Source organism: Oryctolagus cuniculus, chromosome 9 (genome assembly GCF_051225735.1).
Source record: "Oryctolagus cuniculus isolate XC-2025 breed Fujian yellow rabbit chromosome 9, ASM5122573v1, whole genome shotgun sequence".
Lineage (NCBI taxonomy): Eukaryota > Metazoa > Chordata > Mammalia > Lagomorpha > Leporidae > Oryctolagus > Oryctolagus cuniculus.
The window spans coordinates 107,009,709-107,036,582 of NC_142875.1; the positions used below are offsets into that span (position 1 = coordinate 107,009,709).

Genomic DNA, 26,874 nt, shown 5'->3' on the forward strand with positions numbered 1-26,874 from the left:
TCCCCCGTGACCTCCAGGTCATTATAATGAAATTACCATGTGGGCAAGCCCACTCCCAGCATGCCTTTGACACTGTGACTTCCGGTATTTCCTAAAATGGGCACGGAGATGGGTGCTGCTCAAGCCCCACCCCTGATCCCACCCCCTTTTGAATATTCAGTTGGGTTCCACCCTGGACATCATTCCCTATGCATTCCCTGAAGGGGAGACGTAATCTTGTCGATGGGGCTTTTCTCTTGATCAAGGCTTTTTCACTGTTGGAGGTTTTTCCCTGGAGTGTGGTGTTACTTTGCCTGGGGCCTTTTTGCATTTTCGGCTGTTGCATCCTTCCTGTCTTGGTTCTTGAACTTGCACTTTTGTTTTGCTCCAAATGGCTCCTGCTCTCCCGTCCATCTTTGTGCCTCCACCTTTGAACCGTTTCCCATGTGGAAGGAAGAACCTGCGGTAAGCCCAGCAGGGAGCTGCCTATCCCACAACAATTTGATTGGGACTCTGCTGGGGTTAAGACACAGCATGATCTTTTGTTCTTTCAGAGGATACACATGATGGAATAACCCTTCTTCAGAGCCGAAGATAAGGAAACAGGAAACAAATGCCCTATCTACTCCTTTACCACAAGTTATTATTATTTTTGTGTTCAAGGTCCATGTATCTCTGAGCAGCTATGAAAAGGCTTCCTGAAAAACACAAAACAACAACAAACACCCCATGTGTCCCAACTCACACGATCTTACCCACCAGAGAAAGGAGCACATCCTGGCAGATACCAACATTCTGCGGGTGGACGCACGTCTGGCACAGTCATTGAGCTCACTTGCTGTCCAGAGGAAGCCATGCAGGCTGAAGACGGATACATGACCTTAAATATTAAAACTCAGAAACCAGCAGTGACCTCAGGTAAGAGTGCCCAGAGCCAGCAGTTTAGAAATTAATGAGTGCGGTGGGTCCATCCTATTCTCTCTCTCTCCACTAGTGGTAGCATGAGTCGTTTGATTTATTTATTTTCCCTGAAGGATGTCCTTTTTCTACAGCATTTGCGTAGTGACTCTGTAGGCTCATGCGGACTAATTTACAATATGAACAACAGAGATCCAAGCAGAGACTATGACATTGACATTCAGCACCTTGGAGTTTAATGACAGAAGGCATAGAAGCCGAGGGGTTGAGGGGAGAGAATGTTTGGAAGGTCTGTTTTTAAAATCAGCCAAGGGATGTGATTCTCCAGTTGTTGCTTGTTAAAGCGATGATTGATGTGGGTGGGCAGAAAGCAGAACAAAGACAAACAGGCCTTAACAGCTAGTTAAGTTTTGGGTCCAAAAGAGAGGATCCATGGACCTGCGTGTGTGAGGTGGAAGTGGGTTGTGCTTTTTGTTGGTGATCACAAGGGACAAATAGGCAAGGTGTGGCAATGAAGCTGTTTATATGCCTTGGAAAATTCAGGGAGGGCAGGGGCAAGGTGACACTGCTCCACACTGCATGTTCCTGGACTTCATTCTGTGCCTACAGATGACCCGACAGCCTCTTCTTGGTGGCGTGTGATGGCGTTGACTTTGCTGACCTTGTGCATGGGGATGGTTGTTGGGCTGGTGGCTCTGGGGATTATGTGTAAGTATTAACTCTTTGCCACAGATTTGGTCTGAGGAAAGGCTTACTAACGGTTGTGGTGTGTCCCACTAAGCGTCTTGATTGTTGCTATTTGCCACTACTGGAATCCTCCTAGGAATGACTGCCAAGATAGTCTCAAGAAAACTTGACCTTTCCCTCTGATTAAAACCACTTTTAAATATTTTTATTAATTAAAAACTATTTTCCAAGAATTTAAAGCAGGAAGATTCTGGTGGCATTGGGGTGCAATGGATAAGACTGTGTTTGTGATACCCACATCCTCTATCAGAGTGTCTGGGTTCAAGTCCCAAGCTGGCCTCAGATTCCAGCTTTCTACTAATGATCACCCTGGTGGCAGCAGGTGAGAGCTCAAGTAGCTGGGTCCCTGCCCCCCATGTAGGAGACCTGGATTGAGTCCCTGACTCCTGACTTTGTCCAGGCCCAGCTCTGGCTGTTGTAGGCATGCGGGGAGTAAGCCAGCAGATGGGAGATTTCTCTCTCTCCCTGCCTCTCAAATAAAATAATTAAATACAATTTTCAAGAAGAAAGATTCTCCGCACTATGAATCCAAACCATCTTTTAAAACTTTTTTCTATCTCATGTATCCTAAGACCCAACCAACCTAGAGTTTTCCTAACATAAATAAATCCCCTGCTTTCTTGTCTGAAAGTTCATTCATTCTATTCCCTCCCTCTGAAATGTCCTCCTTCCCATTTACTGAGCTATTGTTTTTCTTCCTGAAAAATCTAAGTAGCCCTCCAATGTCACACTGTTGTCTTTGTAATTGTTGTAGTTTGTGTATTTTGTTTATTTTTCACACAGTATTTTAGAATATTTCATTTATCATCTTTTTTAAAAAGAGATTTTTATTTGAGAGGCAGAGTTATGGACACAGAGAGGGAGAGACAGAAAGAAAGGTTTTCCACTGGCTGGCTCACTCCCCAAATGGCCACAACAGCTAGGGCTGGGCCAATCTGAAGCCAGGAGCTTCTCCCATGTGGGTGCAGGGCCCAAGCACTTGGGCCATTTTCTATTGCTTCCCCAGGCCATAAGTAGAGAGCTGAATCAGAAGAGGAACAGCTGGGACACAAACTGGTGCCCATATGGGATGCCAGCACTGCGGGTGGAGGCGTAATCTATGCCACAGTGTTGGCCCCATTTATCTTCTTTTACTTATGTGAATATCAGAGTACTTTAAGCATTACAAGAAATCAATATATATTTGTAAATAAATGAACACTTAGATATTATGAAGAACAGAGAATAACAGATATCTTTCACCTCTATGAACTTAGTTCAGAAACATGTATTCAAGGAAATGTCAAAAGACAATCATGTTGGTCATGTGATTTGGTCATGAGTGTCTCTTATTTATAATTGTCTCATTCAAATAGTTCACTCCCTTCACACCTGAGAGGTTTTGTTGCATGTTATTCTTAAATTCTCTCTTACCTTTCTTAGGACCAACTTTTGTGTATATAAACTCTTCGTACATTGGTAATTCCCTGAAGGAAAGTTTACTGAGAGATTTTTGCATCACTCCTATGATCCTGTTAATAAGTTATCATCTAATTTTTATATCCAGCTGTCACACAGCAAAATTACCTGCAAGCTGAGAAGGAAAAGCTCTCGGGAACTCTGCAACGATTGGCGAGGCACTTCTGCCAAGATTTACTCAAACAGGCAGAAAAAAAAGGAAGTGTCAGTAAGTGTTGTTGGGTCCCCTGTTCATCATCGCCCCAAACCCTGTGGTTCTGTGGCGGTAACTGAATGGAGCCTTGAGGACAGCAGGGATGTGGGAAAACGTAAGCCAAACTTGGAATGAGAGGGTCCCTATGTTTGGTTTCCCTTGAAGACCACAAATGCAATCCCTGTGATCCAAACTGGAGGTATTATGGAGATAGTTGCTATGGATTCTTCAAGCACAACTTGACGTGGCAAGAGGGTAAGCAGTATTGCTCCGACGTGAATGCTACTCTTCTGAAGATTACCAGCCGGAACATTCTGGTAAGGAGACTCCTACATCACATACTTTGGGGACATAAGGAAAAAAAAAATCTCAAATATAATATTTATCCTTATTTTTGCATTTTTCTTATGTTTTCCAGTTTGTATTGATCTAAGACCCTTACTGAGCTCAGTACAAAAATGATAGAACTCAAATATTCAATTCATTCATATTCTATAGAATCATTATCATTTGATCAGAAAAATTTACTTGTACCTTCTTGGTTGCTAATGTACACAGCGGATCAGATATGAGGACTCAGCCCAGTGATATTTATTTATTTATTTATTTATTTATTTTTTTGACAGGCAGAGTGGACAGTGAGAGTGAGTGAGAGAGAGACAGACAGACAGAGAGAAAGGTCTTCCTTTGCCGTTGGTTCACCCTCCAATGGCCGCCACAGCTGGCATGCTGCGGCCGGCGCACCATGCTGATCCAATGGCAGGAGCCAGGTACTTATCCTGGTCTCCCATGGGGTGCAGGGCCCAAGTACTTGGGCCATCCTCCACTGCACTCCCTGGCCACAGCAGAGAGCTGGCCTGGAAGAGGGGCAACCGGGACAGAATCTGGCACCCTGACCAGGACTAGAACCCGGTGTACCAGCGCCGCAAGGCGGAGGATTAGCCTAGTGAGTGGCGGCACTGGCTTGCCAAGGGATATTAATGATCCTTTATGCTCCCTGTTATTCTAAATTGTGGCATTTACTCTTTTTGTGGGTTCAGATCATAAAAAAGATATTCAGTTAAATAAATGGAGTTTTCTTTCCATTAGCAAAATAGGCTAATGCCCTAAAATCTCAACTCCATTATGAAGATTAATTGAATATATTATAAGCCACAACCTGAATATTAATACTATATGTTGATGCTAGGTTGTGGAATGTCATTCTGAGCCTCACTTGCCTCTTGAGAAGCTTAAGTTATGTTTTATTTGCCAAGAATGCATTCTCCTTTGGTATTCTGGAAGGTATAAATTTTTGTGAACATTTGACCTCATGTTAACTCTGTTACTCAGAGATTGATTAAATATTAATTCACCAAACATGTGCTAGAACTCTTCCAGGACTTGGATACATGCAGTTAACCAAACAGATAATAATCCCTATCCTCAAATAGTTTGTGTTCTGATTGGAGCAACAATGAATAAAACAAATCAATACTTCTGTATGTAAGATTTTATAGACAACCTAAGCAATAAAATCAAACAATTTAAGAATATAAAGTTTACCTTTTGTTTTTTTTTTAGTTATTTATAACTTATCCCATTTGAATTATATTTTGTAGTCTATTTGGGACTCTAATTTTCAACTGATGGAAAATATAAGCATATATTATAAACACATAGGAATGCTAGAATATCAGCTATTTTTGTATATAATTTTTCCTGCATTCTACACGTTTTTAAGGTTTTAAAACAAGTCGGCTTGGTACAATTCTAAACATCAAATAAAGTCCATTAGTAATATTAATATAGACATGTAATTCAGCTTTTCTTCCCAAAGTCTTACCATGAGCTTTGTCTTTGTATCATTACCAAGAGTTGTGGAAGCATTCTGACTACTACATTTGTTTGCAATAGGAGTATCTCAAAGGCAGGACTGGTTTAATTCGTTGGGTTGGATTATCTCGCCAGAACTCCAGTGAAGGCTGGATGTGGGAAGATGGTTCAGTTCTCTCCAAAAATGTGTAAGTCCCTCAAAATAGAAGGAACTATTAGAAGCCGTATTCCTGAGATAGGCTCCTTTTCCTCTTGAGGACAAGCACTTTCAAACCGAGAGGCATCTCTACACCCCACAAAGGATTATAGAAGCAGCAATGAAGTCACGTATCCCCCACTCCTAACAAGAGAGCACTGGTCAGGGGACAGGTCTACTTTCCCCTCTCCAATTCACCTGCTCCTCTTTACTTAGGCCACAGTCCACCTTCATTCCTGATTATTTCCCCCATTTGTTTCAGTCTTTGACTTCAGAACATTGTAGATGTGTGTTCCTGTGTGTGTGTATGTGTAACTTGATCTGAATCCCTCTACATATTTTTTAGAAAAAAATTAGCCTCAATATTTTATCATTGAAAGGCACTACCTTAAGGATTCTTTGACTTTTCAGAGTTGTTTTGCCTGCTCTTCTGCCCTAGGAGTCTCTAGGAATCAGGTATATTTTAATTCACAAGGCAATTCTACTGTTCATGTAATGAGGTTCCATCCTTTTAAAAATTTATTTTTATTTAAAAGGCATAGAGACAGAGACAAAAATACAGAAATCTTGCACCTTTTAGTTCATTCTCTAACTGCCTGCAACAACTGGGGCTGGGCCAGGTGGAAGCCAGGAGCCTGGAACTCCATCTGGGTCTCCCATGTTAAGTGACAGGGAAGTACTTGAACTACCTGTGGCCTCCGGGGTGCACATTCACAGGAAACTGGAGTCAGAAAGGCAGCTGGGACTTGAACGTAGACACTCTGCAAGCAGCAACGTGACCATTGTGCCAGAACTGCCTCTGAGGCTCCATCCTTTCACTAATAATCCAGCTAAAGAGCCAACTGCATTCAGAATTAAGTTGCTTAACATGGTTTTTAATTTCCAGTCTCAACCTCTTTGATTCATTCTGTATATCAAAACTGCAGTCTTTTTCCAAATCAAATTGAAACTGACAACACACACACATTTACAATCTGTTCATTATTTAGATTCTTAAGGTATTCAACAAATATTTATGTTTACTATGGGTAGGATCCCAGGTGATGCGACTACAAGCAAACTTCTCTACAGATCATGGGCTTTATCTTCTATTGCTTCCTGCCTCATTCACAGTATAACAGGAGAACCGGTGTTCTGTCTATTCTTTCAACAAATTAAACTGTTGGGAAGGCATTTTGTGCAGCAACTCACATCTCATTTGGAGTGCCTGATTCAACTCCCGGCTACCTCACTTCTGACGTACATCCTGTGAGGAAGCAGATGATGGTCCAAGTACCAGGGTCCCTGCCACCCACATGGATGACCTGCATGGATATCTGGGCTCTTGGCTTTGGCTTGGCTCTCACTCTAACTGTTGTGGGCAGTTGAGGAGTGAACCAGGGAATGGAAGCTTTCTCTCTGTCTCTTTGCCTTTCATGTAAATAAACAAACACATAAAATAAATAAATAAATTCCAACTTCTTCAATTACCTCAGGCTTTTGTACTTGCTGTTTTCTCCTCCTAGAATGCTCTGCCTTTGCAACTCCATAACCTTAAACAGAATCAAATATAAACATCCCTTCTTCAGCGAAGTCAACAACTAACAGTGAAGCTACATAGCCTCCCTCCACCCACTGCCCCAGCACCCATCACAGCGTCTCATTTGTTTCTTCATTGCTCTTTTTTCTGAAAATTTCTAGTCCATTTGTATGTGTCTTTCTTACTTATTTCTGCCCCCAGTCACCGTCACGTAAGTTCTCCAACAGAAAGGGCCTTGCTTTTTGTACCACTCACAGCACATTGAACTACTTCTGGATATCGCTGTTGTTCCTTACATATGTAGCAAATAAGCTATTAAGTATATGTCCCTTGTCTTATCAAATAATAGAGCTGAGGATATAGACAAGTTAACAGTCCTTACAATATGAGGTACTTAGACTTATCACCTTGTAACAGAAACCCTCAGTTTAAGAATATTTCATCAGGTCACTTTTCCTTGAGCTTATTCCCAATCTGTGAAGCTGCTTACCCTCCAGGGATCACCAATGTCCTCTCTGTTGATCTAAATCCCACTTCTTGCTCAGTATTTAATCAGCCTCTGATCCTGTAGCTAAAGCCCTTCCATCATTGCAGGGCCATTCCACCTCTTCCCCTGGACTCCTGTTTTCCCTAGTGTTCAGGTGCTTCTTGATCGTATGCTATATTGAATTGCAATTGGCCATTCCAAATGTCCACTTCGTATTCCTAAGCAGACTGTAAGCTTCTCAATGGTGAGAATGTGATGTTATACTCCCCCCATAGTTTCTATTTTGTGCCATAAATCCTACACAGAGTTTGATAGTTGATTATCTAGTTTTCAAAGGAATTCTATGTTTTTCTATTCACAGATTTGAGCTTTCTGGAGAGGCAACAGAAAATATGAATTGTGCCTATTTTCATAATGGGAAAATCTACCCCACCTTGTGTAAGAACAAACATTATTTAATGTGCGAGAGGAAAGCTGCCATGGTGAAGCTGGACCAACTACTTTAGTGCAAAGAGACAGACATGATAGCACAGCCAAGTGCTTGATTGTACAATAAAGTATTTGGATGAGGGAATATCTAGTTATAAAACTTATTCTTTCTGCCTTTCTTCCTGTTGGAGTAATTTTTTTGTGTTATATTTACTACCCATACCACTGACCTAGAGTCTTTGCACATCCAGAAGCCAACATGTGGGTTGATCATTTGCTTCCCAAGGGGTTGTATTTCCCATCAATATCCTTTCTTCTCATTTTCCATTCCTGATTATCTTAACACAGAATTATTCACTGCATCGCCAGATACATGGTTATAAAAGTAATATCAAGATGAGAAAATTAGGGCTTTATTGACTTAAGCTATGCAAAATATTTAAGTATAAAAGACTGTATAAGTGGAAAGAATATTAAATTTGGAATCAGTAGAATAATTTAGATGGTGCTGTCACTTAACTAAAGTATATCCATGAACCAGTCTTATAGCTTCCTTAACTTTCACTTTCTCATATTTATAATAGGATGATAAGGGTCATGTTACCTGTCTCACAGTTGTATAGCCTAAATAAAAACTTGGGAGTGCACACTAAACCAGCAGCTTTGTGAAAACAGACACCACGACTTCCCCATTAACCACTCCAAGACTGGCAGCAAGCAGACTCAGAGGAAGCAGAAAAATACTTGCTCTTCATTGTACGTGACAGTTCCTCAACAAATATCAGAATCAGTACAACAGCAGATAAATAAAATGACCACATCCACCTGAGTCAGACTTGACAGCCGTAAAAAGGAACATGAACTTGGCAAGACGTCTCAGGGGGCTATAAAACGAGTCAGTGACTTCAGTCCAGAGACAAAAAGACGTGAGCCTCCGTGCTTTATCTCGTTCTTTCTCCAACAGTTCTATGTTTTTTGCTGAGTAACTTGGGAAGTATTTATAGTACATGAGTGTGAAAGGGCACCCGCTGACAGTACAGCCGGGAACACTGTGCTGCTTCTCCACTGCTTCCTTTCTTTCTGGTGAGAGTGCAGTTTGTGAAGGCAATTCGCAACCATCCTGAGGGGTTTGTGAAAGCATGAGATGTTCAAACACACACAACCACGGTGCTCAGTCAGAAGGGATTTGGGATTTCTTTTGTTTTTATTTACTTGAAAGGCAGAGTGACAGACAGAGATCTCCTATCCATTGGTCTACTCCCCAATAGTCCAGAACACTCGGGGTTGGACTAGGCCAAAGCTAGGAGCCCAGAACCCAATTTGAGTCTCCTACATGGGCGATGGGGACTCAAGTAGTTGAGCCATCCTCTGCTGCCTCCAGGGGTGTGCATTAGCAGGAAGCTGGAGTGGGTAGCAGAGCCAGAACTTGACCCCAGGCACTCCAAAATGGGGTGCAAGTGAACCAAGAGGTGTCTTAACTGCTAGAGACCTGTGTTTTTAATTAGCATCCTCTCATGACTCTGAGATAAGTAGTCTTTAATCCTTGTTGAAAAACAAATGTTATGGGAGCTGGTACTGTGGTGTACTAGGCTAAGTCTCTGCATGTGGTGCCGGCATCCCATATGGGCGGTGGTTTGAGTCCCAGCTGCTCCTTTTCTGATCCAGCTCTCTGCTTTGGCCTGGGAAAGCAGTGGAGGATGGCTCAGATGTTTGGGCCCTGCACTCGTGTAGGAAACGGGAAGAAGCTCCTGGCTCCTGCCTTCAGATAAGCTCAGTTCCAGCCATTACAGCCATCTGGGGAGTGAACCAGTGGATGGATGATCTGTTTCTCCCTCTCTCTGTCTGTAACTCTACCTCTCAAATTAATAAATATAATCTTAAAAAAAGGAAAATGAACATTACTACAGAAGTTACTCCCCATGTGGCTTTGAGGAAAGAATTAATCTTTTTAAAATCTTAGTTTATTCATCTATGAAGTGAGGTTAATGTTATTACCTTACTCATAAAGTAATTATGAGAATTGTTTAATTATATAAATTATTGATCAGAATACCAAGCATATAATAAATAATGAGTATGTGTTTCTTTGATGGCTTGGTACACTGACTCCTGAAATCACTTGAATCTTCATTTTGTTTTAGATATCAATAAAAAGCAGATTTAGCAGGCCAAAGAAAGATGAGAGAAATCTTCATACTCTACTTGCTATTTCAGATGTCTGGAGATTTTGACTTTTGGGAAATAGTATCATTTTCTTCCCATTTTAATTGTTAACCTAGAGAACCAACTAGTGACTACTAATTCAGAAAACTGTCCAAAGTGCAGACACATCTCTGGACTTTAGAGTTTCATCTCTTCAAAATGGAAAAGCATACATTTATATATCACTGTGGCACACAGAAATTCAGAACGGGGATTGACATTGCAGCAAAGCGGGTGAAGCCACCACTTGATTCACTGCCATCTCAGATGGGAGCCCTGGTTTGAGTTCCAGTTGCTCTGCTTCTGATCCAGCTCCCTGATAATGCACCTGGAAGACAGTTGATAATGACCCAAATGCTTGGGCCCCCAACACCCACATGAGATACCCAAAGGGAGTTCCTGGCTCCTGGCTTTGGACTGGTACAGTCCCAGACACTGCAGCCATTTAGGGATTGAGCCAGCAAATGAAAGATCTCTGTCTCTCCCTCCCCTCTCTCTCACTTTTCCTTTCAACTAAACAAATCTTTAAAAATTTTAGAAGAAGAATATCTTAGTGCATGGAAGAAAAAGCACAATAAAATGAACCAAAAAAAAAGAAAAAACCAAAACAAAAAACTGTGTGCTACAAAGACTCTTCTCTGGAACTCATACCTAAAACATCTTATAGTGAAATCAGAATAGCACAGCTTTTAACAACACAGATTCTAAGATCTGAATTTGATTTAATACTGAACTTGAAGCTCACTCAGTGGATGTCAGCAAAATTTGACTTTCTCTACAATTGCTTCTACTAATACAAATTTCACAAACCTGTTATGAAAATCAAAATAATTTATATGATGGGTGGTTATCTTAAAGATGTCAGTTGGGACGCATGTACCTGAAATCAGAGTACCTGAGTTTGTTCCTGGCTCTGCTCCGGATTCCATCTTCCTGCTAATGCAGACCACTGTGGGTGGCAGGTGATGGCTCAAGTGGTTGGGTCCCTGTTGCCTACATGGGAGACCTGGATGGAGTTCCTGATTCTCAGACATTTGGGGAATGGATCTGAGAGTGGGATCTTTCTCTCTGTCTCCACTTCTCTGCTTTGCAAATAAATAAATAAATTTAAAAATTCATCTGGAGGGGCTGATGTTGAGGAATATTAGCGGGTTAAGCCATAGCCTGCCATGCCAGAATCTCATATGAGCACTGGTTTGAGTATTGGCTGTTCCACTTCTAATCCAGCTCCGTGCTAATATGCCTGGGAAAGCAGCAGAAGATGGCCCAATTGCTTGGCCTCCTGACATCCATGTGGGAGACTCAGATGGAGCTCCTGGCTTCAACCTGGCACATACCTGGGTATTGTGACCATTTAGGGGAGTGAACCAGCAGATGGAAGATCTATTTCTCTGTTTCTCTCTGTAATTCTGCCTTTCAAATAAACAAAAATAAATGTTGCTGTGGATTCGTTCTGAGAGGAGTGTGGTGGGGGTCAGAGGCGCGGAGTCACCACACAGACACCAGGAGTCAAGTGAAAGCAGGCCAGAGGCAGGCAGCCCACAGACTCATTTACTTAAGTTGGTACAGCAGCTTATATAGTTGAGGCAGCCAATCCAGTCAAGGGGCGGTTTATGCCCTAACCAGTCACAGCCTGTTGCCATGTGGTTTCTGAAGCCATTCCTGAGTAACTGATGCTCACTTATCAGCAGCCATCTTGGCATGGCCTTCTCATTCTACCACAAATAAATATTTTTTAAAAAATTCATGTGAAAGTATTTTAAGTACTTGGAATGTAATGACCAATATATAATAACACATAGTATGATGATAAACATCTAAAGTAACATAAGTAACATCTTTCATTTGGAGATGCCACTGGCTTCATCCAAGACATGTATCAGACAATATCTTTTTTTTTTTTTACAGGCAGAGTGGACAGTGAGAGAGAGAGACAGAGAGAAAGGTCTTCCTTTGCCGTTGGTTCACCCTCCAATGGCCAGCGCAGCTGGCGCACCGTGCTGATCCAAAGGCAGGAACCAAGTGCTTCTTCTGGTCTCCCATGGGGTGCAGGGCCCAAGCACTTGGGCCATCCTCCACTGCACTTCTGGGCCATAGCAGAGAGTTGGCCTGGAAGAGGGGCAACTGGGACAGAATCCAGCGCCCTGACCGGGACTAGAACCCGGTGTGCCGGCGCCGCTAGGTGGAGGATTAGCCTATTGAGCCGCGGTGCTGGCCCAGACAATATCTTGTATCTGGGAAAGTCAGATCTTTCTGAGCTTGATTTTTAGTGCTGATAAAATGAGAGAGCAACTGGGAGCTAATTACCACATATTGAACTTCTGTGCCTGTGTTCCTGACATGAGTTTCGGTGCACATTGTGTATGATTAGGCTCTCTTCCTCTTTTTCTTCTCAAGAAAGAACTTATACCGCTTTAAAGGCTATTTGAATTGATAGAATTAAAAAGGAGAGACTGATCAAACATGGGAAGTGGGATACACACCAGACTCATAGAATGGCTAATGCCCTAAACAGCACTCTGGCCTCAAAATCAGTCCTTTAAGGCATTCAGATCTGGCTAAAAAGCCCATGAGAGTTCCTCAGGTATGGAAAGCCAAGACACTGTGGCAAAACATGACCTAAATGAAAGATCTCTGTGAGTGAGATCCCAGAGGAAAGAATGGGCCATCAAAGGAGGAGGTAACTTTCTCTGAAGGGAGGAGAGAACTTCCACTTTGACTAGGGCCTTGTCTAAATAAGGTCGGACTTTGTGAACTCAAGAGGCTTCTAAAGCCTTGGTAGCTCATGACAAGAGCCTCTGGTGATTACTGACATCATAAATAAGAGTGTCAATTGTTAAATCAACAACGGGAGTCACTGTGCACCTACTCCCCATGGAGGACCTCTGTCCTTAATGTGTTGTACTATGAAAATAATGGTAAAAATAGTCTTCAAATGGTACTCTACACTTTGTATGTCTGTGTGGGTGCAATCTGTTGAAATCTTTACTTAGTATATACTAAATTGCTCTTCTGTATACAAAGATAATTAAAAATGAATCTTAATGAAGAATGGGATGGGAGAGGGCATAGGAGATGGGATGGTTTGTGGATGAGAGGGTGGTTATGGGAGGGAAAACTGCTATAATCCCAAAGTTGTACTTTCAAAATTTATATTTATTAAATAAAAGTTTTCTTAAAAAAAAAGGCTATTTGGATGAAGGCACATTATCTCCCAGGTCCCAATCTCAGGAACATCATTTGAAATATCTGGAGCATGTGATGAGTATTTCCCATTTGTTCCTGAAGATCCTATCAGTTCCACCCTGCACCTTGGCAGGCTGAACTCACATGAGTGTATTACCTGGACAAACTTAGCCTCTGGCCTCCAGTTAGTTCCACCAATGGGAGTCACTGGAAATTTCCAGAGATAGGATTTTTATCCCACTGACTTTCTCTATGCTTTGCCTGGTTTGGCATGGCTGCGTGGGCCTGATGAGGCAGGCTACACAGTTTCAATAAGCACCCTGCACTTCACCTAGGGGTGATAACAGGTTCCAGGTGTATATTTTACCACCCAGTTTTGGCTTCAAAATTTTTATGAACAGTCCTTTTAATAAATGCTTTACTGAAGATCACCTCTTGAGTGGGCTCTTTGTGTCTTTCCTGAAACAGGACTGTTATAGAGAAAGTGGTTGATCCATAGAGACGTTGAAACAAAAAAGAACATTGCAGTTTTGCAGACTGTTGACTCTGAATTGCTGAGACATGACCTTTGGCCATAGGATATCGGGCCAAAAAGATGCATGATGGTTAAAATCTCAAATTTCTCAGTACCAATGCTATAATCATAGGATGTGGCAGAAATGGCTCTCTGTCTACTACATAATTCATGCCTACTTTCTAGAGGAAATTGTTAGGGAAAGCTTGCTGCGCAGGCAAAAATTACATTTTTATAAGCCCAGCATTTATTTACAAACATAGGCATGGCATTGCTTGGTGAATGTGAAAGTGACACATGGAACTTCAAGGTTATAGCTTTCAATAAGCACTTGGGGATTTGTTTGCCTTCTATTTTCCTTTCTATGGATAAAAGTAGGGATTCTAATGTCTCATAAGACAGAAGTGGCCCAGGTCCTATTTTGAGGGAAGCTGCCCACTAACCAAGTTTACTGGAGGTAAAATGTTATATAGTTAAACAACTGATATATATACTGTTATATTGTTAAACAACTGATATCTTTAGCTAGCATTACCCTAATTAACAGTATGTGAATTTATTTTTAGGGATGAAATCTCTTCCCAGCTTTCTTGTTAAAGGAGACACACAACAATCTACAACACCCTGGTTGGCCTAATGTGAATTATCTTGATATCTTCATTATGTGGGCCAGCCCCATGCTTTGTGTCCTATACTAAATACAAATATATTCTTTGCACTTCCAACATTTTCTTAACAGTAATGCCAAGCTATCACCTTCAACATCTGCTACCTAGGGCCAGATTTATGATGGAGTGGGTTGAGCCACTGCTTGCAATGCCAGCATCCAGCTCCATGCTAAGGCACTTGAGAAAGCAGTAAATGATGGTCAGAATGCTTGGGCCCCTGCACCCACAGGGGAGATCCAGAGGGAGCTCCTGGCTCCAGCCTGGCCCAGGTCTGGCTGCTGTGGCCATCTGGGGTGTGAACCAGTGGATGGAAGATTTCTCTACTCTTTATCTCCCTTTCTCTGTCATTCTGCCTTTCAAATCTTTTTTTTTTTTTTTTACAGGCAGAGTGGACAGTGAGAGAGACAGAGACAGAAAGGTCTTCCTTTTGCCGTTGGTTCACCCTCCAGCGGCCAGCGCGCTGTGGCCGGTGCACCACGCTGATCTGAAGCCAGGAGCCAGGTGCCCCTCCTGGTCTCCCATGGGGTGCAGGGCCCAAGCACTTGGGCCATCCTCCACTGCACTCCCGGGCCACAGCAGAGAGCTGGCCTGGAAGAGGAGAAACCAGGACAGAATCTGGCGCCCTGACTGGGGCTAGAACCTGGTGTGCTGGCGCCGCAGGCGGAGGATTAGCCTAGTGAGCCGCGGCGACTGCCTCAAATAAATAAATCTTAAAAAAAAAAGAACAAACAAAATAAAGCATCTGCCATATTTTGGGAATCAGAACAATAACATATTCTTTGGTTGGCTGTTTTGGATTAGGTTTTCATTTCCCCCTTCACCAAATTGTGCTGTGGCTTAAACTTCAGACTTCCACTTTCCAGATGAAAAGGCATCTACTGCTTAGATTCAAACATATTTTTCCATTACTATGAAAAAGAGGCTGATTTCAGTTCTTTCACCAACCAGCTCCTAATCCACTGTGTGGACTGCTTCCTCCAGGCAGGTGTCTCAGACATGCACGAGGAAGAAATATACACCTCTCTTCAGTGGGATAATCCACCACCAAACTCTTCCCAGAAATGTGCGTGTTCCCACACCTGTTCAGGTAAGCTGTTCTCACAATTTAGCGTAAGACTAATGTGTATATTTTGTTTGCTCTTCTGTTAGGAGCCAAAGATATTTTTAAAGATTTATTTATTTATTTGAAAGAGTTAACAGAGAGAGAAGGAGAAGCAGAGAGAGGGAGAGAGAGAGAGGTGGAAAGAGAGAGAAAGAGAGAGAGAGTGGGAGAGAGAGAGAATGAATGAATATGAATGCCTTCCATCTGCTGGTTCACTCCCCAATTGGCTGCCACGGCCAGACCTGTGCTGATCTGAAGCCAGGAGCCAGGAGCTTCTTCCAGGTCTCCCACGTGGGTGCAGGGGCCCAAGGACATGATCCATCTTGTACTGCTTTCCCAGGCCATAGCAGAGAGCTGGATAGGAAGTGGAATGGCCGGGACTCCAACCAGTGCCCATATGGGATGCCAGCATTGCAGGCAGCGGTTTACCCGCTACACCACAGTGCTGGCCCCCAAAGATATTTCTTCTAATCTGAGATACCAAATTTAAGAGTTTGATACCACACATATTATGATAAATGAAGTGAAGTGGAGGAGGAGGAAGTAAAGGGAAGAAGGAAAAGTTCACTGGACCTGAAAAACACGGGCTACTTCTTTCCTGTCCTTTAGGAATAGCCAATGAATTCTTGAGTTTGGAAAATCAGTGAAAGAAACCATATAATTTTAATATTTTAGTTCCTGAGCAAAACAGCCTGCAAATTATCTCATAATACTAAGAAATAAAGAAAAAAAAGTCGAGAAACTGGCAAAATGTTATCAGCCTTGAGTTGTCTGCTATAGTAATCAGTTGTTTTTATTATTTATCTATGTTCATTTTACTTGAAAAGGAGAGAGAGAGAGAGAGAGAGACTGACTGACTCTTCTATTTGTTGGTTCACTCCTCAAATGCCTGTAACAGCAGTGCTGGGCCAGGCCAAAACCAGGAATCTGGAACCCAATCTGGATTTCCTATGAGGGTGGCAGGGATCCTGTTGCCTCCCAGGGTGCACATTAGCAGGAAGCTGGATGGGAAGTGGAGCAAGGACTGGACAGGCAACCTGATATGGGATACAGGCATCCCAAGTGGTGATGTAACAGCTGTGCTAAATGCTTGCCCTTGTTTTTATTATTTAATATCTGCATTAATTTTGTAACAAATCACCATAGACTTAGGGGGATAATGCAAAGGAAATTACTTATTTATTTATTCTGACCTCTAAACTGGGTTAAAACCAAGGCATTAGCAGGGCTGAAGGGGAGATCTATTATCTCATCTTTTCTAGGTTCTAGAGAAGCATTTGTTGATTTTCCTGGTAACATCTTCAAGTGTTTCTCTGCTTCCATGATCCTAATCTACTTCATCCTCCTCGACTCCTGATTGTGAGGATCCAGATAAGCAAGGCTGATCTCCTTATCCCCAAGTCCTTAACATAAAGACATCTTCAAAGTATTTAAGGAGTCCAGGGATTCGGACATAAGCATCTTGGGCTGGGCCATTACCCAGACTATCCAGAGATAAATTTTTAAAAGCCAGAGAGAGAGTGTGTACTTCCATCTGTTGGTCCACACACTGAATGTGTGTAACACCTGGGTTGGACCAAGCTGAAACTGGGACCCAACTACTTAAGTCAGCACCTGCTGCCTCCCTGGTGTGCATTGGCAGAAGGCTGTATTGGAAGTGGAGGAGTGCGGACTCAAATCAAGCACTCTAATATGGGGTGTGGGTTTCCCAAGCAGCATCTAAATTAACTACTGCACCAAAGTCTGCCTCCTAAAGAGAAATTTTGCTGTTTTTTCTCTGATTAGTGTTAAGACTCAAACAAATCACACATTCCTTATTTTTCCTTCCTGGAATGGGTAAATTTAATGGGAAAATCAGTTCCAAATCCAAAATTTTATATTTAAAATAAAATATCTTTGAATTAATCATGTTCAAGTGACACTGGAGAGGGGGCAATGTGAGATGGCACTCTTGCTCTCAGTAATGAAAGCTTACCACTTGACTTGTGATCATCCCTAAAATATCGTTGAAAAGAATACATATAATTAGCAAGACTGCAACATCATATATAAGGCTAATACAAGTACACTATTGTCTAATTTGACATTTTCCAGCATATTCTGGCATTTCAAAGAGTTTAAGCAAAGGGCTCCCCTTTTCCTCTTCTACAAAGTTAAGAATTCCAAGTCCCAACAATTCTCAATTTCCCTGTGTTAACTCCTTCTTTTATTCTATTTCATCTTAGCCTAAGCCCAGCCCCATATTTCTACTTTCTGTAACTCAATTTCAATGTCCCTACTCCACATTTAGGAGCATGGCGTGTCGTGATGGTGATTTTGTGTATTTCCTGCATGGGATTATTGGCAACATCCATTTTTTTTGGCATCAAATGTAAGTACAAAAGGCTACCTTCAAAACAACCTGTCTCTGTGCTATTTACTACATATAGCTGTATCTATAAAGTGAAATGCACGTATCACCATGTAAAACCTTTGCAAGTTATAAATGGATGAGGAGTAAATTAAGAAACATCTGAGGGCATATAACTGATGTAGAATAAGGATTTCCTAACTTAAATGATAAAACATTTGACATAATGGTCTGATGTCACTGATGGCTTTCAATGATCAAGCGCATGTTAGTTAACTCAACTCTAATGCCACAAGTCTCTTTGGGAAACAATACAAATAATTGCTTTTATTCTGATTTAATTTGTGAGTCATGTTAGAATGCTGAAGTACACAATTTGAAAGATTTCTGAATATGCTCTTACATTTCTAATTTGCATTTGTTCTAAACTTGACTTTATAGATTTTAATAACTGTTACATTGTGCATTAGGCAACTTACAATTTAAATTATTTAATGCAAACCTGAGAGATTTACTTGATCTATTACTTAACCACATTGCTTTATGCTTTTTGATCCAAATTGGAGACATGTGTTTATGTCTGGCAAGTGAAATTTTCATGATATAATTTAATGATATTAATATATGTTAATAATATCATATAAAATGTAATAATTACAGAGCTGCAGATTCCAGAAAACAAACAACTCTAAGCACCTCTAATACCATCCATGCTGGCTCTAAGAAAATATGCCTGGAAGGGCTGGCATTGTGGTGAAGCAGGTAAAGCAGCCACCTGCAGTGTCAGCATTCCATATGGGCACCTGTTCATGTCCTGGTTGCCAGCTCCTTGCAAAGTGGTGGGAAAGCAGCAGAAGATGGCCCAAGTGCTTGGGCCTCTGCACTCATGTGGGAGACCTGGAGGAAGCTCCTGGCTCCTGCCTCCTGGCTTTGGCCTGGCTCAACTCCAGTTGTTGTGAGCATTTGGGACTAAGTCAGCAGATGGAAGATCTCCTTCTCTCTGCATAATTCTGCCTTTCAAATAATAAATAAATCAATAAATATTTTTTAACAAAGAAAATATGTCTCGGAAGACAGAGATGGAGGTTACCGTTCGCATAATCTTTCTTTTCTGTATTCCTTGGCAAGTTATGTCTCTGTCTTGGAGACTCAGATGTAGAGGATGAACTCTAAACCTTGTGAATGGGGAAGGGAAAGTTCAGATTTGCTTCCACAAAGGATAAAAGCTTGACCTGACTCCCCTAATGCTTTGAGTTTCATTTCCCTGATGGTTCATAGAGAAATGTTTTAAGAATTACTAAGATCTCAATCAGCAATTCTTACCCTATCTTCTCAAACAAAATTTCACAGCCCATTGGAAAGATTAGAACTTCCAGAAAGCTTTCCATATCTCTTACTACCTTCCCTTCTCATTGGCTGGTTCACTCTTCAAATGCTGTAGGACGGGCCAAGCTGAAGCCGGGACCTGGGAATTCTAGCCACACTCTTAGCTGGGTGACAGGGAACTAACTACTTAAGATCCCTGCTGCCTTCCTGCAGGAAGCTGGAGTCAGGAGCAGAGCCGGGACTTGAACACAGGCACTCCAACATGGGATGTGGGCATCTTAGCCACAAAGCCAAATGCTTGCCTCCAAGCTGGGGACTTTTAATGAAAAATTGCCAAGCACCATCGTAACTCCATAATATAAGAATTCATATTTCAATCACAATGAAAATATCTAATGATGCTTCAAATATGAATTCTGGATAATGAGTTTCAATGTTTGTTGTAAAAATATTAACAAATTGAGGTAGAAAAAATATAATAAACGTCTTTAATTAGAAGCAACATTAATAGAAGATATACCATCTTTAAGCGGTATTGCCAAGTAAATAGAATATACAATTTGGTTTTTCTATAAAAATAAATGTATAGTATCCAACTACAAACTATTTGTGAGAAATTACATTATATACATAAAGGATCTTTATAAGACTACACTGTACACTTTTCCATGTCCTCAAAAATACTTGCTGTCCAATGTATACATAATTTTGTCTTCTCTAGCACATGAGCTCAGTTGGTTAAACCACTGAGTCTGTGTGGATACATGTCATCCTGTTCCTAAGATACTCTGAGTTATCTTAAACTGGATTAATTTTGACTCAGCAACACCACTTTTAGAAATTTCTTCTAAAGATTAATCTGCACAGGGAGCAATAGGGAAAAAAAAAGACTGGAAAAAAACCCAAATGCTTGTCATCAATAAAAGACCACTTAAATAAACAATGGTACAATGGAATGCCATAAAGCCAAGGAGGAAGTGGAGGAAGAGGAGGAAGATGGAGAGGGAGAGGGGGAGGGGGGTGCCTTATGGATATGGAAATGCCATCGTAAAACAGAGTTAAGTGAAAAAAGTAACACTCAAAATAATGTATATACTGTACCACCATTTGAGGACTATGTTTTCGAATTTGCACAAAGTAACAAAGGAAGGATATATAAAAAATAAGTAGAAGGGAAGGCAGGAGGGACCTACAGTGACAATGATGAGAATAAGGTTTTTCAGTGTTTACTTTTTGTGGGTTTATATTTTAATCCCCTAAATATAGAATGTATTTTAAAAAATTTTAACACAGAACAAAAATTGTGTGAAAAAAGAAGTATTACTTTGATGAGGGTAATTGGAACCTAACAAAAAAATACTGTGTTTGAGACTTTCAGTGATTTTGGGAAAATTATTACAAAGGAAAGTTTCTGCTTTTGTCTTAATGATATCTGCACACATACACTGTCGGTGTACAAACATGAAATACTTTCTCCGGTAGTTTGTTGAATTTTGTTACTGTTGTTCACAACTTTATCTTTCACCTCAGTCTTGTCAGACGTTTTTAGCACTTCAGCTGTTTCAAAAATAAAGCTGGTCACCATGACAAACAGTTATGTAGGCAAGCAGCAGCTTTATCATGTATTCACCAATAACTGCTTGTCCTGGCCACGACGTTCGCCTCTGCTTCTGTTTATTTTTTTAAGCATATTATTTACACTAATTGACTTTTTGATTTAAAAACTATAGAGTGCAAAATAATTTATAATAAATTCACCTTTTCATTTTTTTTTACTGTTTTCCTTTTTAGTTCATCAAATAGGTCTCATATGTAACATAATAAATACATTTATTTGAGGGACCTTAGAAGTATTTTGTTAAATTTCCCCAGTAATTATATTATTTAGTTTTTATTCCTCACTTCTTGAAAAAGGATCACAACCTGCACACCAAAATGAAGGTACAGTATTTTACTTCTTGTTTAGGGTAAAACTCTAAAGAGAAGTCTCATTTCCCTTTCTCCAGTTTTGTTCCAGTTTTATGTAGTATTAGGGAACATCTAATATGTAGCTAATATTAAAAAAGCTCATCCAAATTTAAAATTATATCAAATACTAAACAGGAAACTACTTTTTCAATGTCTAAACGTGCTAGATTATTAGTAGGAAAAAAGAGCCTATTTCTGGCCTAATGCCCACTCTGGTTAAGTCCAGCCTTTGCTAAGAAGGAAGATAATCCAAGTTGATGAGTGAAATAGAACAGGGTATGTAACTCAATGTTGTATTATGTTTGCCTTCTTGGTTAATGTGGAGATGAACAAAGCACTAATGCAAATTTTTTTTTCACATATTCTTCCCTTTCACAATAATATTCTGTTTAGTAGCACAGCCAAACTGTATACAAATCTCCCTTTGAAGAAGAGCTAACTAGAATTAATTTTAATCAACGTGAATTAATATTCATCGGATTTGCATTTTCCTGATACTCCATTACCCTGTAAGAAGTGGCATTTGGTTGGTGGCACAGTTCTTTTGTTTGGTTAACACCCCCTGGTGGCTCAAGAGGAACATTACAGTTCTGCCTATTCATTGTCCTGTTTTTTCTTTCAATTTTTTTTTCTTTTTCCCCATTTCTTTTTTCACTTCCTCAGGTCTAACATTTAAAAATCTTTTTATTAATTCATTAACTTATTTCCTTGATGTCATCCTTTCTTCCTATATAATATGTCCACTTAATAACTGTAGCTTATTATTCTTATATCATGAACTTATTCTAAATTAATTGTATAACTCTGTTAAACCAATTGTGCACAGTAGATGTAAGTGACATAGCCTCCAAGGTCACAAATACAAGGTCAACATGTCCTAACTGATGGTGTTCTCTATAAGTGAACACAAGGACACCAAGTTAAAAATGCAGTACCACTGACACTCAAAAACAGTGACATATGTCAATTTAATACAATGTATACAAAACTTGTGTGCTAAAAATTACAGAACACTGATGAAAGAAATAAAAAATCTAAATAAATGGAGACATGCATGTCCGCGGATTGGAGGCCCAACTTATAAAGATGTCAATTTCCCTCAGCAAATTGTACAAGGTTAATGCAATTCCTATAAAGATCTCAGAAAGATTTAATGTGAATAGAGATGAGATTTCTAGAAGAGTTAAAACAATTTTTAAAATGAGAATAAACTGGGAGGAATCAATCTACCTGATTTCAAAACTTAACAGCTATATGAATCATGGCTATATGTTTTATTGCACAGATAAAGTAATAAAATACAACAGCCTAGAAATAGACTTATACAAATATTCCTAATTGATTTTTTATATAGGTGCAAAATCAATTCAATGGGAGAAAATGACTTTAACAGTATTATAAAAATTGGGCATTTATATTAAAAAAGTCAGCCTAAGTCTCAAATCTCATAGAAAAAAATAATTCAACATGGGTCACAGTCTTAAACATAAAGCATAAAATTAGAAAACATTTAAGAAATATAGGAGGGGTTAGCACTGTGGCACAGCAGGTAAGGCCGCTGCCTGCAGTGCCAGCATCCCATATGGGTGCTGGTTTGAGTCCCAGTTGCTCTACATATGATCCAGCTCTCTGCTATGGCCTGGGAGGGCAGTGGAAGCCTGGGCCCCTGCACCCATATAGGAGACCCAGAAGAAGCTCCTGGCTCCTGGCTTCGGATAGGTGCAGCTCCAGCCATTGCGGCCATCTGGGGAGTGAACCAGAGGATGGAAGACTCTCTCTCTCTGCCTTTCCTTCTCTCTCTGTGTAATTCTTTCAAATAAATAAATAAATCTTTAAAAAATATATAGGAAAAATCTTCAGTATCTCAGGGACAGTAGGCAAAAGAGTCTGTGGACATCAAAACAATGATTAATAAAAGGAAAATTAAAAAGCTTGATGGAACTTATCAAGGTTAAGTCAGGGGCAGGGGTTAAGCTGCCAACTAGGATGCCCACATCCTATATCAGAGGTCCAGCTGGGTTCTGTTTCTGCTGCTGATCTAACTTCCTGTTAATGTGCACCCTTAAATACTTGGGTCTCTGCCACCAACATGGGAGACCAGGATTGAGTGTCTCGCTCCTGGCTTCTGCCTGGCCCAACCCCCACTATTGCGGCCATTTGAGGAGTGAACCAATGGATCTCTCTCTCCTGGCTTTGACCTGATCTAACTCCACTATTACAGCCATTTGGGGAGTGAACCAGTGGATGGAAGATCTCTCTTTCTCTCTGCTTTTTAAGTAAATATAAATAAACAGTACAAATATTTAAAATGCTTGCACTGTAAAAGACACCAAGAGGCTAAAAATTTATAGACTGGGAGAAAATACTTGCAAACCAGTAACTGACAAAAAATTAAAATCTAGAATGTATAAAGAGTTCTCAAGATTCAGTAGCTAAAAAAATCATTCAATTAGAAAATGCAAAAAACATGAAAAAACATTTTACCAAGGAGAATATAAAGATATAAAATAAGTATAAGAAGATGTTGGGGACTGGTGCTGTGGTGTAGCAGGTAAGGCCACCACCTGCAGTGCCACCATCCCATATGGGCACTGGCTCAAGTCCCGGCTACTCTCTCTCTTTCTCTCTCCCTCCCTTTCTCTCTTCCTTTCTCTCTTTCTTTTACAGGCAGAGTGGACAGTGAGAGAGAGAGAGAGACGGAGAGAAAGGTCTTCCTTTTGCTGTTGGTTCACCCTCCAATGGCCGCCGCGGCTGGCGCGCTGTGGCCGGCGCACCGCGCTGATCCGATGGCAGGAGCCAGGTACTTATCCTGGTCTCCCATGGGGTGCAGGGCCCAAGCACTTGGGCCGTCCTCCACTGCACTCCCGGGCCACAGCAGAGAGCTGGCCTGGAAGAGGGGCAATCGGGACAGAATCCAGCGCCCCGACCGGCACTAGAACCCAGCGTGCCGGCGCCGCGGCTCAATAAGCTAATCCTCCGCCTGCGGCCCCGGCTACTCCATTGCTGATCCAGCTCTCTGCTTATGGCCTGGGAAAGCAGAGGAAGATGGCTCAGGTGTTTGGGCCCCTGCACCCATGTGGGACACCCAGAAGAAGCTCCTGGCTCCGGAGTGACCCAGCTCTGGCAGTTGTGGTTATCTGGGAGTGAACCAGCATATGGAAGACCTTTCTGTCTGCTTCTCCCTCTGTAACTCTACCTCTAAAAATTAATTAATTAAATTAAATTAAAAAAAAAGAAATGCTTGTATAGGAACAGAGAAGCTGAATAACTCATATGTTCCTGATGAGAATATGAATGGTAGAGCCAGTCTAGAAAACTGTAGCAGTTTTTCTTTTTTAAACAGATTTATTTGTTTACTTGAAAGACAGAGTTAGAGTGAGAGCGAGAGAGAGAGAGAGCGAGACTCTTTCATCCACTGAGCCAGGAGCTTCATCCAGGTATCCCACATGCATGCAGGGGCCCAAGCACTTAGGCCATCTTCTACTGCTTTTCCCAGGCCATAGCAGAGAGCTGGATTGGAAGAGGGGCACCCATATGGGATGCTTGTTCTACAGGCAGAGGATTAACCTGCTGCACCATGGAGCCAGCCCCTTGATACTTCTTACAACACAGGAACTACATGTATGTTCACACAAACACTTGCACATGAGCATTCATAGAAACTTTACTGGTGGGGCCAGCGCTGTGGTACAGTGGGTGAAAGTCCTGGCATCCCATATGGGCACCGGTTCTAGTCACGGCTGCTCCTCTTCTGACCCAGCTCTCTGCTGTGGCCTGGGAAAGCAGTAGAAGATGGCCCAAATTCTTGGGCCCCTGCACCCGTGTGGGAGACCCGGAAGAAACTCCTGGCTCCTGGCTCTGGATTGTTGCAGCTCCGGCTGTTGCAGCCATCCTCCACTGCACTCCCGGGCCACAGCAGAGAGCTGGACAGGAAGAGGAGCAACCGGGACAGAATCCGGCGCCCCGACCAGGACTAGAACCCGGTGTGCCGGCGCTGCAGGCGGCGGATTAGCCTATTGAGCCGTGGCGCCGGCCTGTAACTGTCTTTCAAAAAAAAAAAAAAAAAAAAAAGTTAGTAAACCTGCCTGCCTTAGGGAAATGAAATCAGGTCCACCATAAAGCAAGCAAGGCTGGCAGAGGCAGTTTGTTCTGCATCCTTTGTGGCTTTCGATTCTTGAACAATATGAATTTTAAAGAAAGACAAAATAATGCAAAAGCAAGCCTTAAAAGTCAGTAGCTTGTAGTTGTCTTTTGTCTGGGTTGAAAGATGGTTTCGCTATGAAACTCAGTGTTTTATTAGGAATGATTGCTGTTGTTTGAAGGGTTCCAGGTGTCCATCATGGCAATGGAGCAGCAAGAGAAACTGAGCCAACAGGACAGAGCACTGGTAAACCTCACCCGGTGGAAGAGTAACCCTCTGCTTCAGAGGCAGCACTGCCAGGCTCTCATACAAAACTGTCTCAATTCAGGTAATTGACAGAAAACCAGTTTCTACCATGCAGTTCCAGATGCATGCCCCAAATCCTCAAAAGAACAGTGACACCCAGGGGATTCTTTGCAAGTTTGTTAGTTAGGATTTTATAGTAGGAGAGACCTAATTTTGAACCATCTTCAGGACAATCTTATTTACAGCTCTCAATAGTATGTGGGACCTGGGAGACCCAGATGAAGCTCCTGGGCTCCTGGTTTCTGGCCTGGCCAAACCTGGCTGTTGAGACCATTTTGAAAGTGAAGCAGCAGAGCTGGCGCCGCGGCTCAATAGGCTAATCCTCCGCCTTGCGGCGCCGGCACACCGGGTTCTAGTCCTGGTCGGGGCGCCGGATTCTGTCCTGGTTGCCCCTCTTCCAGGCCAGCTCTTTGCTGTGGCCCAGGAGTGCAGTGGAGAATGGCCCAAGTGCTTGGGCCCTGCACCCCATGGGAGACCAGGATAAGTACCTGGCTCCTGCCTTTGGATCAGCGCGGTGCAGCGGGCCGGCCACGGCGGCCATTGGAGGGTGAACCAACGGCAAAGGAAGACCTTTCTCTCTGTCTCTCTCTCTCTCTCACTGTCCACTCTGCCTGTAAAAAAAAAAAAAGTGAAGCAGCGAATAGAAAATCCATTTCTCTCTCTCTCTCTCTCTCTCTCTCTCTCGTTGGTCAGATTTAAAAATTAAGAAAAGTAATACTTTATTTGATCCAGTCACTAAATTTCTAAGTATATATTTAATTCTAGCTTCAAATTTCCCAATATTATTAGTCTAGGTCTTGCTTTAGATTCAAGTTTAAGTAACTGAGCATACAATTCATTTTGACCATGGAAAATATTTACCACACAATTATTATAACGGCAGGATTCACTTCTTTTTAAAAATTCTATAAAGTTACTCTAGTTTTACTGGTTATATTTCTTAGAGGCATTTTAAATCTAAAATGATCTATTTTTACATGTTGTACAGTGTGTTAAGTATTATATGATTACCTAAGCTATTAGGTCCCAAGTTTCCAATGCTGCAAATATTTTAACAACACCATATTTATTCCAAAGTCACCATAAGTGACATATTATTGCTCAATTTAAGTCTATATTGTCCTAGATATAAGATGAAGGGACATAATTGTTAGTTAGCATTTGATAATACTTGTACACATGAATGAGAACTCACTCCCCGGTAATGAAAAGCACTTAAACACAGTTAACTCTTCATATCTGCAGACTCTGCCTCTGTGCATTCAGTCAATCACTAATAGAAAGTATTTGGAAAAAATTTCAGGAAGTTCCAAAAAGCAAAACCTAAATTTACCTTCTGCTGGATACTATCCTGAATGTGTGTGAATCAA

The 26,874-nt window shown here is 41.4% G+C and overlaps 1 protein-coding gene across 8 annotated transcripts in view; it reads left to right on the forward strand.

Annotated features, from left to right (window-relative positions):
• Nucleotides 1-154: 154 nt before the first annotated feature.
• CLEC1B (C-type lectin domain family 1, member B) overlaps nt 155-26,874 on the forward strand; it is a 32,989-nt gene continuing 6,269 nt past the window's right edge. The window contains exons 1-8 of one of the 8 annotated variants that reach the window (XM_089303289.1): nt 155-444; nt 534-897; nt 1,507-1,605; nt 3,191-3,310; nt 3,461-3,612; nt 15,293-15,398; nt 17,704-17,784; nt 25,380-25,526. In XM_089303289.1, coding sequence (XP_089159415.1) covers nt 834-897; nt 1,507-1,605; nt 3,191-3,310; nt 3,461-3,612; nt 15,293-15,398; nt 17,704-17,784; nt 25,380-25,526 — 769 coding nt within the window. In that variant the 5' untranslated portion in view covers nt 155-444; nt 534-833. 8 annotated transcript variants of the gene reach the window in all.